This window comes from Glycine max, chromosome 5, assembly GCF_000004515.6.
Source record: "Glycine max cultivar Williams 82 chromosome 5, Glycine_max_v4.0, whole genome shotgun sequence".
In the NCBI taxonomy this organism is placed as follows: domain Eukaryota; kingdom Viridiplantae; phylum Streptophyta; class Magnoliopsida; order Fabales; family Fabaceae; genus Glycine; species Glycine max.
The window spans coordinates 34,091,291-34,107,634 of NC_038241.2; the positions used below are offsets into that span (position 1 = coordinate 34,091,291).

At 34.4% G+C, this 16,344-nt stretch overlaps 2 protein-coding genes and 5 non-coding genes across 9 annotated transcripts; all 7 read right to left on the bottom strand.

Moving 5' to 3' along the window:
* Positions 1–5,802: 5,802 nt before the first annotated feature.
* Positions 5,803–6,892, bottom strand: LOC100797100 (probable signal peptidase complex subunit 1). Of its 2 annotated transcripts, none has more exons than XM_003524844.5 (2): positions 6,742–6,892; positions 5,803–6,247 (listed from the first exon to the last, which is right to left on the bottom strand). In XM_003524844.5, the coding sequence occupies exon 2, from the start codon at positions 6,239–6,241 to the stop codon at positions 5,960–5,962; it is 282 nt and encodes a 93-aa protein (XP_003524892.1). In that variant the 5' UTR covers positions 6,242–6,247; positions 6,742–6,892; the 3' UTR covers positions 5,803–5,959. The 2 variants fall into 2 exon arrangements, with proteins under 2 accessions (XP_003524892.1, XP_006580118.1); XM_006580055.4 differs by having other exon boundaries at positions 5,803–6,242; positions 6,742–6,860.
* Positions 6,893–11,648: 4,756 nt separating this feature from the next.
* On the bottom strand, positions 11,649–14,628 carry LOC100499784 (60S ribosomal protein L17-2). Of its 2 annotated transcripts, NM_001249062.2 has the most exons (7): positions 14,543–14,628; positions 14,415–14,451; positions 14,257–14,297; positions 12,399–12,629; positions 12,214–12,316; positions 12,068–12,135; positions 11,649–11,977 (listed from the first exon to the last, which is right to left on the bottom strand). In NM_001249062.2, exons 1-7 carry the CDS (start codon positions 14,543–14,545, stop codon positions 11,915–11,917), a joined length of 546 nt encoding a protein of 181 aa, NP_001235991.1. In that variant the 5' UTR covers positions 14,546–14,628; the 3' UTR covers positions 11,649–11,914. The 2 variants fall into 2 exon arrangements, with proteins under 2 accessions (NP_001235991.1, XP_040871110.1); XM_041015176.1 differs by having other exon boundaries at positions 11,763–11,977; positions 12,068–12,316; positions 14,543–14,623.
* Positions 12,870–12,999, bottom strand: LOC113001759 (small nucleolar RNA snoR74). The gene has a single exon (XR_003267246.1). It is a non-coding gene; the product is annotated as a small nucleolar RNA snoR74 (small nucleolar RNA).
* Positions 13,054–13,183, bottom strand: LOC113001758 (small nucleolar RNA snoR74). The gene has a single exon (XR_003267245.1). It is a non-coding gene; the product is annotated as a small nucleolar RNA snoR74 (small nucleolar RNA).
* On the bottom strand, positions 13,236–13,365 carry LOC113001755 (small nucleolar RNA snoR74). The gene has a single exon (XR_003267242.1). It is a non-coding gene; the product is annotated as a small nucleolar RNA snoR74 (small nucleolar RNA).
* On the bottom strand, positions 13,422–13,551 carry LOC113001754 (small nucleolar RNA snoR74). The gene has a single exon (XR_003267241.1). It is a non-coding gene; the product is annotated as a small nucleolar RNA snoR74 (small nucleolar RNA).
* On the bottom strand, positions 13,612–13,741 carry LOC113001756 (small nucleolar RNA snoR74). Its single transcript, XR_003267243.1, has one exon. It is a non-coding gene; the product is annotated as a small nucleolar RNA snoR74 (small nucleolar RNA).
* Positions 14,629–16,344: the final 1,716 nt, after the last annotated feature.

A 16,344-nucleotide genomic window follows, 5' to 3' on the forward strand; every position in this document is an offset into this window, starting at 1 on the left:
GGTGTGCCTTCATGAGCCCATGCTAAAGTTTCAATCAATTCCTGCTAATATTGTGCCAGAAAATTAAGAACTTAAATCCAGTAGTCCTAGCTTGAACAAGATGTCCAAACAAGAACTATATCTACATGACATGTTGCCTGCTTACTAACAGTTTTTTTTATGTATCAACAAATATTAGTCAGTAATTTATTAGTTTAAACCTACAACCTGTTTCTTTCCAAATCAATCTTATTGTTGGAAATAATCCAAATCCTACATCGGCTAACAATAAAGTCATATTAGACTTTATAAGTGAGGGGCAACCCTCACTCCTTGAACTAATTTTTGGGATTGAGTTAGATCTCTCACATTATACATTCTAAGACTTATATCTCATACTTACATGATAATTGATTATGTATATACAAATAACACATAATTTTCACTGGAACTATTTGACAAACGAAGAGAGTCCCCTATTTTTTTTTTCAGAACATATATTCACATTATATAGGCATAGATAATTGGCCCTCAGAACTTTTCTTAAAAACAAAAATTTTCATATAATAGTATTATATTAAAATTTAATTTTTATAATTATACAGAATTTTACCTTATTTCTTACACTTAAAATCATGTATTTTAATCTTTACCCGTTATTTTTAATCTTTTTTAGTTTGTATCATTTTTATTCCTTTTAATCCCTTCCGTCTAAACTCATAATGAGAATTAAAAGAGATTAAAAATATTATGCATAAAGATTAAAAAGAGATGATTTTTAAGTTTAAAAATTAAAAGATAAAATTTATATAATTATAAGAATCAAATAAGTAATTAAACTTTAAATAATATATATTTAAATATAATAATAATAATAATTGTATTTTGTTAAGTTCTATGAATTTATGTTAATGCTTGTTTTAAGATATTATTCTATAAAATGCGTATTGTCAATTTTTTATTGACAAATATTAATTATTATTTTTGTTAGAATTTTAATTATGTATTTTGATCGGCAAATGGATTCACAACTTAAGACATAATCCTTGGTTAATAATGTATATTTTTTATTGTCTCTTATGTTAAATTTAAATACCTTTTATTTCTTAGATTAGTTTAACATGTGTTGATATTTTTATTACTTTCTTCTTCTTTTTTGTGTTTTGAGTTATATAATTATGTTTTAACAAAAAAGTTATATAATTATATTATTTTGAATTTTAGTAAATGAATATTTTTTACTATTTTGGCCCCCTCAAAAATTATGGTCAAGCTCCACCACTGCAAGAGACAATCTTGTATTTATGTGGCAATGCATGATGAAAATTAAAATCAGTAGCACTTTGGCAAAGCAGGGGAAGAGCTACACTTGTTTGACATTGCTTTGGATTATGCATAATCTCTCTGCATCTGAAACAATGGCTTCATCTTGGATCTTTAAGCCAATGTGAATCAGGCATGTATGAATTAACTATAGGCTAAAAGGAGAGTTTGAAACGCTTAAATAATACTACATCGTTGAAAGAGAATATAAATAAAATATATTCATATTCATTACGTCCATTTTTTTTAATACATCCCAAGAGTCTTCTACTCTTTGAGCAATAAATCCTAATGCATGCTCAAGAGAGCAGCAAGAATCAAGTTAGTGTAACACTTCAATACTTCTCGGGCTGCTAAGCTATTTCTTGTTGTTCACTATAAGACCCCATTGTAAGTAAGAGTGAAAGACAATGTTCTTGTACGTATTTCTGGTACCGGTAGTACTGGGAGTAACTGTTCTGCAATCATCATTTTCACCTCCTCATGGATTACATTATGTCAAGTATTAAGAGTTGCTGAATTCAAAATTTGCACCTCCTCAACGATTTCATTGTTCATCGCATATTATTTCAAGGATTTTCTATATCATTTTCTTTTCTTCTAATCAAATATTTTTTACTACTAGATACAGCAGATGAACACAATATTAAATATCGGTGTAATATAAATCATGTGCAATTCTTACCAAGGTATATCAAGCAAGCAACTTTCATCTATTAAATCAAGTGTTTAACATTTCCACAATCTATTTCTCGATCTCAGCTTTCTGAAAGTGAGGGTACCAATACGGACGAATGCTCACGAGATTGGTGTTTGGTAAAAGATGGATTTGGTGGGTGATTTGTCTGGGTGGTGGGAGGAGAGTGGGGGGTTGAAAAATGAACGTGTATTTCTGAAGCAAGGAAGCAACGACCGGTATTTGGTGGGTGAGGGGAGGTGGTGTAGAAGGAGGTTGTGGGGTTGTAATGGCTCTATGATAGAAAGCAGAAGCGGACTGAGTTTGAATGAAACGTTTAACCTGTTGGGTGAGACTTCCTCAGGAAGGGAAGGAACACCTGCACGTAACATAATCGAGGCACCATCATGGATGAATTTCATTGTTAAAGCTCCATAGTTTGTAACAATGGGACCCAGTTGCTTGAGCCATTGAAAGCCGAGGAAAATATCCATACCACTGATGGGAAGAACATGTTAGTCGAAAGTGAACGGGTATCCCTGAATGGTTAAAGCTCCATAGTTTGTAACAATGGGACCCAGTTGCTTGAGCCATTGAAAGCCGAGGAAAATATCCATACCACTGATGGGAAGAACATGTTAGTCGAAAGTGAACGGGTATCCCTGAATGGTTAAAACAGTATCGGGGCATAATAGAGTACAGGGGAGGACTATGCCATTGCACACAGTGACTTGTAATGCCAACGTCAACATCAACGTTGTCAAAAGGGCCAGGAATTTAGCCACGCGGGTTTGAATGAAGTTATTGGTACTGCCTCCGTCGATCAATACTGTGACGCGAGACTAATTGACGTCACCATATATGCGGAGGGATTCCGATGCCGAAGTGCTGGAGAGTGCGTTGAAGCTAATCTGAGCATGATCGGTGTTAGAGGAGTTAGGTAATGGAGGTGGTTCAAGGTCGAGTATGAGGGACTGAGGGGTAGGTTCAAGAGGAATGTCGTTGTCTTCCGCTACCAACAAAAAGAACCGTGCCTTACAACGGTGGTTAGAACCTCATTTGTCCTTGCAATTATAGCAGAGGCCTTTTTTCGTGTTTCAGGGCAATGTCTTCAAGGCTCACTTGCTTAGACTGGGTTTTGGGGGGTGTAGCCATGTAGGTGAAATGGAAGAGGAAGGAAGGGGAGGGGATAATAATGGAGGTGGGGTGGGTGTCGGTGGTGGTGGGTTTACTCTAGCATGGAAGTTCTGACAACTGCCGTCGAGCTTATCTTCCTGTAGTTTGGCCAACAAGATGGCCTGAGCCACCAAGATGGGTTGCAATGCCAGCACCTCCATGCACCAATTCTTCTCTTAAAGTTCTCATTTTTTTTTTCAAGTAAAAGTCATTTCATTGATCATGTATGTTGCAATATAAGTGAAAATCTAATCATAAACTTGGTGACTAACATGAAATTGAGTTGTTCTAGCAAGGTGATGAGCCACCCAATTGGTTTGTCTCCTAATAAAACTGATCACACAATTTTCAATACAAAATAACTCATCCTCACAACGATTAAGGAGGATGTCAACCTCCAATTGGACTGAAGGGACTCCAACCACATCGTAATATTCCAAGGTGATAAAGTTCTCATTCTATATATTATATTTCATCCTCGTTTTATAATTTAAATAATAGAACATAATATTATTCTCTTTATTTAATTTTCTTTCATCAATCTAGATATAACTAAAAAAATGAGGAAAGGAATAGTATGGGAAAAAGTTGAAGGAAAGAGAAAAAAAATACTTTTCAGTTGTTTTGACTTAAAAAAAATTCTTTATTAGTTAATTAAAAAAGATGTAAGAAAAAATAAAATATTTTTTTATGTAAAGAAATCCTTACAATGAAAACGACTACTTTCAATCAAATGTTGCTTCACACTAAAATAGTACATGTTCTCCATCTGTTGAAGGGATATATATATATATATATATACCGGAGTAGCTAATCTTCAGCCAAATCCTTTGAATTAAGGTTTGATGTGGTCACTTTCAAGGACTCTTGACATTCTAATGAATGAACGAAATATATTGAGAGGAAAATTAACGTGTGTGCCTTTATATCATCCTAATTTTCCCTTATGTTTGTTCTTAGAACGGTGTCAATTGCGTGAGTGCATGATGGATGCAAACCCACCGTGATAATATTTAAGAGAACCACCATGACTTAAATCTTCATTAAAATAAAAAGGAAAAAGAAAAAGATAGATCAAGACTAGAGGTGGAAGAATAATACCACAATTCAAATGAAATGACGAGTTAAGCCGTTAAGGTAGATCCACCACAGGGAATGAAATTCTTTGATGAAAATCAAGGTTCCAAGAAAGAACCAAAGAGAAAGCTCTATTAGCATCAAGCTAAAATTTTAATTATTCAGCCAAAGGCCCAAAATGTTCAAGAGGCATATTTATTTTTCTCACTAAAATGAGCACTTGATAAAAACATTTTTACATTTAAACTTTTCAATACCACATTAAAATGATAGACAAAACCACGAAGTCAGAACCAGAACACAATTGATAAAAGATATTTTGTCATTTTAGGTAGACATAAAAATATTAACATGTGCACTGTGGAAGCGAAACACAAACCGTAAAACATGACAAACGAGCACACATTATTAAAATTATAATTTATGGAGAATGAAAAACGATATGCAAGAATAGGGGAACAAAAGGCAGAAACGAGTGAGATGAAGAACCCAGCAAGCTCTCAGTTTCAGATGAAGATTAGAGGAAAAAATGAAAAACGTCAAGTTTGAGATGAAGAATAGGGCGCTTGAGGTATCAGTTTCAGATGAAGAACAAGGGAAGATCCTGGGCAAAAACAACGAACGAAGAACAGAGGACCAAAAGCTTGAAAGGTGAACCCTAGGGGATGAAGAGAGTTGCAAAGAATGACTGAAATCAGAAGGTGTTTCTTTTTCTCTGCTTTGTGAACTGGGCCGAGTCAGAAAATATGGGTTTCGAACTGAAACCCAACACATAATAAATACGGCCCACAAGCCAACCCCTAAGGATCGAGACAGATCAAAATGGGTGTTTTTTCACGCGAAAGATCGCAATCAGGAACACCCTCCGATCTTAAAACAGACTTAATTGCATTTTGGGCACCAATTTTCTCAATTTCAACAATTTCTTTCCTTTAAATATTGGATGTTAAGTTTACATAAGGATCAAAATTGCACAATAGCTAGGGAACAAATTCGTGAAGAAAAAAAAATGAAGATTGAAATTCATGAAATTGAGAAAGTACACGAAGACCAAAAATGCAAGTTAGCATAAAACAAAATGTGTAAATTCCTTTAAAATTGAAGAGCCAGCTGAATCCACAAATCAACAAGGTCTATCAACTATCAAAAGCCTAACAAGCAAAAAATCGATTCATGAATCTAGATAGGTTATATCTTGAATGGCTTATGATATCATTTGGTTTGGCTTAGGACAAAACTTAAATGCAATTTCATAAGTGCTTTTGGTGTTGTTTTCCAATCATAATTGGAGTTTGACCACTATGTTGACCTTTGATGGAAACCTTCATTAAACAGATTATTGAGGTAAAACTCTGATTCTGATTAGAAAACAACACCAAAAACACTACAGAACTGCATTTAAGTTTTGTCCTTTGGGTAATCACCTTGTGGGAATGATCAAAATTGTACACTAAAACTAAAACCACAAACCATCAAGGGTCAGAACTCAGCCAAATGTTCCTCTTCCCCTATCATAAATCAAGAAATCAGGTAGAAAAAAGGAAAATGGCTAACCAACACAACAACACAGCTATAAGCAATATCTAAAAGAGAGTAAAAATATGGTTGTACACTGTAATATCAACTGAAGGGGAAAGAGGTTAAGAACAGCAAATTACTGTCAAAGCATCATGTAATTCAAAGATATATTGTCCCCAAAAATGTAAAAAAAAAAAAAAAAAAAAAAACCTACTTCTTAACAGGTTTCTTCTTTTGAGTTACATTGGCAGATGGTAGTGGCTTGGGATGCTTTTCCACCTCACTTGGATCCAACCACGTAAGAGGGTGGCGATTGAAAAGGGGCCAATTGGGGACAGTGAGCAAGGTGGTGAAAACCACACCCCCAGCATATATGAGAATCATCATTTGGAAAGAAGCCATGACATATCCACCTACAAATGCAATCACAGCAAATGCAAGCAGCATTATCTGCATCAGTTGCTCCGCCAGCTTTTGCCCTTGCCAATCCATCCTAATCTAATCAACAACAATTAAGGGGAAAATACACAGCATCAGCAACCCTACATGTTAATTGAGATCATATAATGCAATGCCAAAAATCAAAATCAAGAACCGCGACATCAAGGTTTTTGGAATCGGCATGACCACAATTTCGGCCACATTAGCCGCATTTGTCTACAATTTCCCACAACATCAAGAATTTAAGAAATTATCTCTGTAATAACACAAATTTCAAGATCAGATCTGGGACAGCCGTAACCTGGGTTGTGTGAAAGCCCCGGTCTAGGTTATGCTTTAAAATTTGGGGAAAAGGGAAAATTGCGACAAAAAAGTGAATATAAAGTTCAATTGCAGAAACACGACGAGTCGTATAAGCATCGGGATGTTCAGTGAAATAAAACCCCCAGAAAGTGTCGTCGGGTGAATGGGGTTTGGCACGTGTGTGTGTGTGTGATGTGAATGCTAAGGGAGGAAAATCAAAAGAGAAAGTAAGTGAGATGAGACGATACCTTTGGGGGAGACAGAAGAGGAAGATGGTGAAATCGATTGAACGCCGGAGAGTGTAGCAAAGTGAGGTACTCAATTCAACCTCCTCGACTTTATACCACAAAACAATTTCAACCCTTTTATTTTGTTTTTTAAATAATAAATTTAAGGTTAAAAAACACTTCAGTATTCTTTTACTTTTTCTTTATTTTGACTAAAGGTTTAGATTTTAAGTCTTACCAAAGAAAGGTTTACTTCAGTTACTTAAATAAATAAGATAGCTAAGTGTTGTTAATTCCTAATTCAACTAGTTAAATAAGATACTTAAGTCTTGATATCTTTCTTATCAATACTTAAAAACCTTAATGATAACATGAAAAGCAACAAAACTGTAAACAATTTATTATAAAAAAAATTTAAAAAAATTATAAATATTTATTAACTATAATTCAGTTTTTTTTAACTAAAATATTAAATTATTCTTTCCACTTACTACTCCACCATCAAACCCAATAATCTAGATTAAAGTTCGCAGCACAAATAACTTCAAATGTAATTAGAAAATAGTTGTACTCTATGGATGAAAAACAATGAAATTATCATAATATGAATTTTTATTTTTTTTTGGATAAAGGGGAAAGAAAACGAAAGACTACACCACAACCATTCGATGATAATCCTCAACATAATAGGAATGGAATCCAGAACTGTAGGATAGTAGTTCCCTTGATGGCCCAAACCAGCCAAGAAGTCAGCACTTGTATTTGCTTCACGGTAGACATGGGTAAGAAGAGTGGTCCAAGAGTCCTAATGGAGGGATTGCTTGATATCCTACATGAAATTTCCTAAATGGTTAGGAGAAGCTCTCCATTTCGAAGTGAACATTCTGCAAATTCAGCTCTCTAGCCATCTTAAAGCCACAATCCCATTATAGGTTCCCAGATTAACATGGAAATATTCAATTCTATCGAAAGCCTTTTGCAAATCAAGCTTGAGAATCATGAAGCCCGAATTGGCAACTCTATGCTCAGAAGAATGAACAAGCTCTTGGAGAATAATGAAGTTATCAACCGAATTTCTACCCTTAATGAAGCTGGTTTGAAGGGGCCCTACCACGTATGGGAGAATAATGTTAACACGGTTGGCAATTTTATAGATCACATTGCAAAGAGCAATGGGTCTAAATTACATATATTAAGGGTCAGCTCCTTTAGGGACCAAGGTGGGGAGGGTTTTGTTGACTAAAGCTATAAGTTTAGGGTCTTCTTTGACTTTCAGAATAAATTAACTCAAAAATAGATTCCCCAATATACTCCCATTGAGACTTAAAAAATAGAGGATGATATCTATCCGGGCCAGGAGACTTAAGGTTGCCCATAGAAAATAAAGCATGCATGATTAGTTTCTTAAACAAAGAAGTCACTGTTTATCAATAAAAGATCTTCTTCCCTAATCGGAGGGAAGGAATGGAATGATTGCAGCATCATAACATCATGGCTTTCAGAGGCAAAAAGGTTGATGTAATGGTTAATAACCATATTCGGGATATCGTCCTCATCATAGACCCAAACATCATCGTCATTTTTAAGGGCACCAATGCTAGTTTTTCCTCCTCATGTTAAAGAAAGATTGGTGAAAAAACCGGGTATTTCTATCCCCCAACTTCAGCCAATTCGAACAAGACAGTTGGTACCAATACAGTTCCTCCTGGTTAGAGATTTGGATATAATCATTCCAGAGTTTTTGTCTCAAAGCAATCAAACCTGTACTATTATTAGAGAATAAGTTTTTCTGAATACCCTGAAGTCTGGCCAACAACATTTTCTTGAAAATGTTTCCAAAACAGTCACGGTACCAAGTCCTAAGGGACCTAGTATATAAGTCTTTCAATATTTTCATTCCAAGTGTCTCCAATATGTCACGCATTACGAACGACTGGTTGGAACTCTGGATGATCAAGGAACTTAAAATAGGAAGGAGTTTGTCTAAAAGTCCCATCATTCACCTTAATCCACAAGCCACAATGATCAGATGAAGGAATCCCAATGTGGGTGATTTTATATTAACGCCGACTTTAAAAAAATTCATATTAACAAATTTATGGCATAGTATATTTTCATGCATCATCCAAAAATTAATTACGATGAATAAATCCTTCTAATGTTATATTACATTTTTATAATTTCTTGTTTTCGAATAAAACTTACACATAATTCATTTCAATTAAAATCAATTACAATTGAATAATACTAAGAAAACAAAACAACTCGTGTTATAACATTTTGTATCTATGACTCTATCTCTATTATTTATTTCATTTTATACTTCTTATACTTGCCTCTTTTATGTAAATAACAACTAAAATTTAATAATTACTCCAAAGAAAAATCTTTATTTTCAAAAACTGCACTTGTTCATCAACCAAAGAAAAACATTACAACTGACCAAAAACGCCAAACATGATAACCAACTAATAAGTGCTGGCTCTCTATGATGCCACCTCCTCAGCACCCACCAAAAACGCTAAACATTATCACGTTTACAAAAACATTATTCCATTTATTAGCTTTACACTTTCTGATTGGCTGCTTCAAACACAGTATGATTCCTCATCCAAAACTGCAGGAGTACAATAACTGTTGGAACTGTGTATAATCACGAAACTCACTGTTGATCTGATATTGAGTCAATGATTGATTGATAGGGATATACAATCTGTCGAACTTTGCAGCTATGTCAAAATAAATTGCTCTCTAGCAAAAAGAAACTGTATAAATATTTGTAACGCTGTTTGAGCGTGAAACTTCATTTAATTTTCTTTAGTCTTGCACTATAGCACTAGGTTTACATGATAATACAACGCTTTTTTCAGTCCACTCATTTATTAGAAAACACAAGCAACATGGATTTGTTGCTCCACCACACACACACAAAACACAACAAAGAACACTCATACCTTTCTTCATGCTTCTATCCGCACAAAAAAACACAAGAAACAAAGAACATTCTAACATTCTTTCAGCTTCAGTGGTGCAACTAATTGGAGCTTGATATGCCCACACGGGTTAGGGGGTGAAAGGATCAAGCCTTGGTGTTTATCAACATTTTTTAATATCTCATCCAAATAAAAAAAATTCCGATTTAACATTTCAACCTTTTTTATTAGTTTCGTTGAAATCCACAAGAATCAGTAATGCCAGATTCCTACCACTCCTCTATGTCAAACTCAAATTTTAAGATCAAAATTTAACCTTCCGATGTTAACCGGAATACAATTTATCAAGCCTTTGACTGATTCTTTGTAGCCAGCAAAAGACTATTCCTTACATATCTCCCGTAATGTACGTCTGAATCCAAAGTCTCAGTGTCCACTAACAACATGAGCATCAAAGAGTTGCAGAAGAGACAAACCAAACACTCACATAGCATATCTCTTGCTACTCTGAAAGGCTTAACAGTAACCAACAAAGGCAGTAATGGAAAGTTTTGTGGTTTTTTGCATGGACTTGAAAAAGGATGAGATGTTGCAACTTGCAAATATTTTGACCGGAGAAAAACGATTAAGCTAAAACCATAAAAATCATGAAGAAGACGAGATGAAGGTACTGACAACACCACTCAAAGCACGAAAAAAAAAGTAAGAGCAGTTTAGTTGACAGATCCATCAATTGTGGTGAAGACGAGATGGCTAAGAGAGGATATTGTTATAAAGAGAGCTACAAGGATAGGTGTGATTGTTGGTGTTAATTTTTTACACTATGGTTTCATTCTATTTAGATGAAGACCAAAGTCAAGGAGAACAAAATGTTCTCTTTGTTCTGATACTATGGTGAGTCTTTGCCTATGTCATAGATATACTCATGTCTCTAAAACTGGTACTAATGAATTTGTGCTTTTTTTTTGTCAGGGATAACATAGTTTATGTGGTTTCCATGCTCTTGTCGGTACTTCTCCGTTTCAATATGTGTGCTAAGGAGCATAAAGAGTTAGAAGCTTCCATTTCAATGTGTCGTTGATCCATTTTAAAAATGGATCAGATTCAAAAAACTTGAACTTGTTCATATCCACTTGGTTCTCATTCTAAAACGGCAGAAATTGCTTCTTCCAAGTTGGAAATTTTTTGCAATCAGAAACTTAAAGGGGGTACTTGATAAAAACTATTGCAAATTCTATATGAAATCCTTAGCCTTGGTGTTGTTTTAATTGATATAATTTATATTTTATTCTGTATATTTATAATTTATAATTTATTAAATCTTTAGATTTTATGGAATTTTATTCTATCATACACACAGGAGATGAAACATAAACAAGTACAAAATTAAATAAAAAAATGTCAAAAATTATATTGGCACGAGTAGGGCATGAAGACTGGTTCTTTTTACAAAAGAATGGGAGTAAGCTGCAATTTAGGATGACATGAAAAAAAAAGGGGGCAGTTTTAAAGAACACTTCTCTTATTAAAGTTAAAAAGAGCTTTTAGATAGACACACTTCTTTTCAAGAGAAAAAAAATCAACAAAAATAATCAAACATTCATTCATTTTAGAATTTCCACCATAAGCTAGCTTTCATCATGAACCATTAGGATAATAGCCAACAGTTTCAAAGAAAACGAGTCGACAGCTTCCTTCACGAGTGAGCTCCTAAAGTGGCAATCAAATCGTTATGCATTATGATAATAAAAAAAATCGTTATGAATCAACCCTGCCGATACCAAGAAATCCTTAAAGCAAGAAAAAAAAGGACTCGGTTTCTATTTTTGTAATTCAAACATTTTCAACATAATTTTATTTTGTAATTCAAAAACATTTTCAACGTAATAATTTAGGAACGAATGTTTCTATAAAAACAAATATAAGCTAGTTTCAACGTAATAATTTAGTTTCATTATGAATATATTAACTTTGAATAAAAGGTATTCGAAAGAATTATGGAAAGAAAACAAAAAAATAATTCAGTACGACTTAACCATCGATTTATGTTCTAACATTTAGTATTTCTTTTGAAACTAATGTTAAGTAATTCATCCGAAGGATAACAAGGAAATCAAAATATACTAAGTTTTCAATTAACTCATTAATTTGAAGCATAGTATGAAACTCATACCAAACCATAACAAAAATAAAACAAACAAACAAAACTCTCCACTTGACATAATCTAGGAATATTGGGCCTCAAACAATTTAGTGGTAATCTAAGATGAAGTGCCACTTCGAAGAGCTTGGGATTTCTTGCTTGTTGCTAACTTAGTCTCGGGCTACAAACCAAAAAAAGAATAGGAATTAGATAATGAATCATTGAAAAAAAGGGGGGGGAGAGGATCAACAAAACTAGATGAATCAAATACCTCCTTCTTCACAGGTTCTTCTTTTTCAGATAATATCAACTCTATGTGGCACGGAGATGACATATAAGCTGCAAAAACAGTCTCCATAAATAAAACCGTGTAAATGATAAAAAGCCTTAAAACAAAAAACTCAACATTTGACATACGATTGATTCTTCCATGGGCTCGGTATGTTCGGCGTCTTTGCTTCTGTGCTTGATTGACTTGGATATGAGAAATGTAAAGCGCATCAACATCCAAACCTTTCACCTGAAAAGAAACAATTTTCAGTTAATTAGTTTGGAAATCATAAAATAGCCATATGGAAAAGGAAAAAAAGAGTATATAATACTTCAGCATTGCTCTCAGCATTTTTGAGCAAATCAAGGATGAATTTTGCTGACTTGACAGGCCACCTTCCTTGGCCATTAGAGTGTCTATTCTTTGCTTGAGCTGTCCTTCCAACACCACGACAGAAACGTCTGAACGGAATGGCCTGCTTGTGCGCAAGAACATCTTCCAAGTACCTTTTAGCTTTAACCAAGGGCAACTTCCTGATTGCAAAGGCAGTTTCCCTAGTGTTCTGTAAGTACAATTTAAAAGGTAATGTCTCAAGTCTAGGAAAATGATATAACTCAGAATAAAATAAACTCAATAGCATTGTTCTAGCATCAATGAAACATCCACAAAGAAGAAATATATATTAACTACTGCCTCCATTCGGTAAAACATCAATTTTCTGCTGTTTTTAAAAACAAAACATAAAAAGAAGGCATCAAAAATCAAGCTCAGAATGAATCAAATTCATGATGCAACAAAAGCATTGTGTTCCGTCATTTACTGAACCTTTCTGTCACAAACAGATAACAGAGGTTCACCCAATAACAATTATTATTATATCCCTGAAGGTTACGAGAGGCGTCCTCACACAGGCAACTTGCCCCTGCTTATTTCATCAGGATTATTCAACTTTATTCTTTTACTAAAAAAGTTTTCATCAGATCTCACTGCGTTTCATCATTTACTGAACCTTTCAGTCATAAATAGGGAACAGAGGTTCACCCAATAACAATGGTTATTATATCCCTGAAGGTTACAAGAGGCATGCTCACACAGGCAACACGCCCCTGCTTTTTTCATGAGGATTATTCAACTTCATTCTTTTACTAAAAGTTTTCATCAGATTTCACTGTGTTCCATCATTTACTGAACCTTTCAGTCACAAATAGGGAACAGAGGTTCACCCAATAACAATGGTTATTATATCCCTGAAGGTTACGAGAGGCATGCTCACACAGGCAACACACCCCTGCTTTTTTCATCAGGATTATTCAACTTCGTTCTTTTATTAAAAAAGTTTTCATCAGATTTCACTATGTGTTCCATCATTTACTGAACCTTTCAGTCATAAATAGTGAACAGAGGTTCACCCAATAACAATGGTTATTATATCCCTGAAGGTTACGAGAGGCATGCTTACACAGGCAACACGCCCCTGCTTTTTTCATCAGGTTTATTCAACTTCATTCTTTTGTTAAGATAAGTTTTCATCAGTTTTTTAAACCATGTGTTCCATCATTTACTGAACCTTTCAGTCACAAACAGAGATCAGAGGTTCACCCAATAACAATGGTTATCATGTCCCTGAAGGTTACGAGAGGCCTGCTCACACAGGCAACATGCCCCTGCTTTTTTCATCAGGTTTATTCCACTTCATTTTTTACTTAGAAAAAGTTTTCCCACTCAATCCAAATTAAGTTAAACTAGAGCAAAAGGGACAACCTCAAGTAAAATTAATGCAGTTACGGGGAAGGGGATGACAAGGTTCATTTGGATTAGCTTCAAAAAAACCATTCAGTTTCTAGATCTTTTTTCACAAGCCACCACTCTGTTTAGATTATTTGAAAAGCTCTATAAACCAGATTTTGTGATTTATCAAAACAAGTTATCTAGGGCCAAGGTCAAACAGGATAAAAAGGCCCCTGCATTTTTCATCAGGATCTGCTAAGTATAAATCCATGTAACCATTGATCAATCAAACCATACTCGATCAAGAAACAAAGTGTATGCAAAAAAAAAAAAAAACTATAACATTGATGTTAGTTGTCCACAATTGGTTATACATTGATGGCATTGCTATTCAATTGAAATTTACTTTTCGACTTGCAAAAAATAATTAAACAGAAAACCAAAGTAACGGGACTCAGTACCTTAAAATGAACCCTAAGGTCGGCGCCTCTAGCCTTGCAAGCTGCATATGAAAGACGATTAAAAAAATGCTCAGATTGAGAGAGATTATAAACGTCGTCGTTTAGAGAATAAGTGTCGATTCTACAAACACAAAAAAGTGATTACTAATGAAACCTACACTTGGTTGGATTGTCAGGCTCCCTTGAGTACTTCACCTGCAGAAACAGATGTTCAAGCAATAATATTAAGCATGATATGAAAAGGATCGGATTAAGCAACTCAAGGGACTAGAGGTGAAATGCATACCATGGCGGCTTACTAGGGATTTAGCACCTACACAAAGAATTGGCTTGTCACAAAGATTGACGGAGTTTATATAATATAATGAGTTTAAAACCCTAGTCTCATCATTCAGCTATATGGAACTATGGTGGAGCAATGAGGCCCAACATCTATTTCAGCCCACGGTCAGTTTCATTCAAACCTGAAAATACCCCTTTAAAATATCACTTGAGAGCAACTGTTAACACTACTGGATTTGCTATTGGCACTACCCAGGTGTGCATTAAAAAAAATCTTGAAAAAATGTCATTTTCATGGGAACATGATTTCTTTGTATACTTGAACAGCAGAATCTTGTTTCTATTGAATTAAGTGGTGGTGGAAAAATATATATACAATACAATCATGTTTTCGTTGTATAGTGTATAACAAAATCATATTTTCATTGTATTTTTTTCTCCACCAATGGAAACAATTTTGTGCGGCAAAATATTACTACCTCTCAGACAAGAACAATAAGGCTATCAATGGCAATGATGGATGTGCGCGATGGCACAATAGTGGTGCAGGGGAGTCACACGCATGAAGCCTCAGATGTTGAGGTTGTGTGTGCAAGGGTCATGGGTTCTAGGTAAGGCGGTGGTGTGACATTGTTAGACCGTGGTGGTGCTGTGTGCATCTAGTGTTGTGGTCGCTAGGTTCAAATCTGGGACAGAGATGGTGTATTAGCTATGGGTTTGGTGGTGGCATGGTGATGGAGATGAGCGCAGATTTGGGCAAGGTAGGGGCGTGCAACAATGCTAGATCTGGATGGAGATGGAGGTGTGCAGGAGTGCTAGAAGATAGGGGTGGGTGGCTTGATGAAAATTTTGAGGGGAAGAGGAGGGTGTAGGAATTTGATGAGTGGGTAAAAAAGAGATTTTACAAAAGTTGGTAGTGTCAAACTATCAATAGAAGATATGGTAGTGTTAATAGTTGCTTCCATATCATTTTGGGCTCAAACAAAGACCAAATCAAATATATATATATATATATATATATATATATATATATATATATATATATATATATATATATATATATATATATAATTTGCTAACATAGACTCGCTCATATGAGAGTTTTATGATTTTGTTTTACCCTTTATGTCTATAGATGTTTTGACCGATGTAATGTCGATTGTTTTCCCGCATGGGTTTTAATTGATGCATTGGAGGGCATTTTGCCCCTCTCATCCAAAAAAAACAAAACAACATAGACCCACTTAAAAATTATAAAATGTATGTTAACACTGCACTTTTTATGTTTGACAAAATAACCAATTTTTTTATTTAAACTTCATGCAGAGTAAAGGATAACTATGTAATTTTTTTTAAAAAAAAAAACTATAGATAATCAAAATCTCCTCTTCTCTTTTTTCCCATGATCACATCTCTTTCTCCCTTCTTATCCTGTGTAGATTTCCAAGTTATATTAGACTCTTTTTTCCAATCACCATTTAAATATTGAAATTGAAACATCCTTTCTCCTCTTTCTAAAAATCCCTAATTCACCATCATTATTCCAATTCCAACCACGTCTCACAATTCTGTTATCTTAACCACGGTCAGATCCAATTCCATGCCATAGGTCTTCTTTCGACATTCAATAATTTCATTTTCTAAAGATAAATATTCATATTCATTCTTTAATTTATTAAGTACTGATAATTAGATATTTGAAAGACGAAAAAATAATTTTTTATTCTTGAATTTACTAAAAAAGTAATAAATTAGTCTTATTATTAATTTTTTCAGTTAAATCAAATGATTGTGTCAATATAATAT

What these genes read in the sequence shown, in the direction of transcription:
- LOC100797100 (XM_003524844.5), bottom strand. Translation starts at nt 6,241, where the DNA reads ATGGATTGGCAAGGGCAAAAGCTGGCGGAGCAACTGATGCAGATAATG.
- LOC100499784 (XM_041015176.1), bottom strand. An exon ending in ATGCTGAGAGCAATGCTGAA is followed by an intron (nt 12,317 to 12,398) that starts GTATTATATACT and finishes GTTTCTTTTCAG; the next exon opens with GTGAAAGGTTTGGATGTTGA. An exon ending in AAGAACCTGTGAAGAAGGAG is followed by an intron (nt 11,978 to 12,067) that starts GTATTTGATTCA and finishes TTTGGTTTGTAG; the next exon opens with CCCGAGACTAAGTTAGCAAC.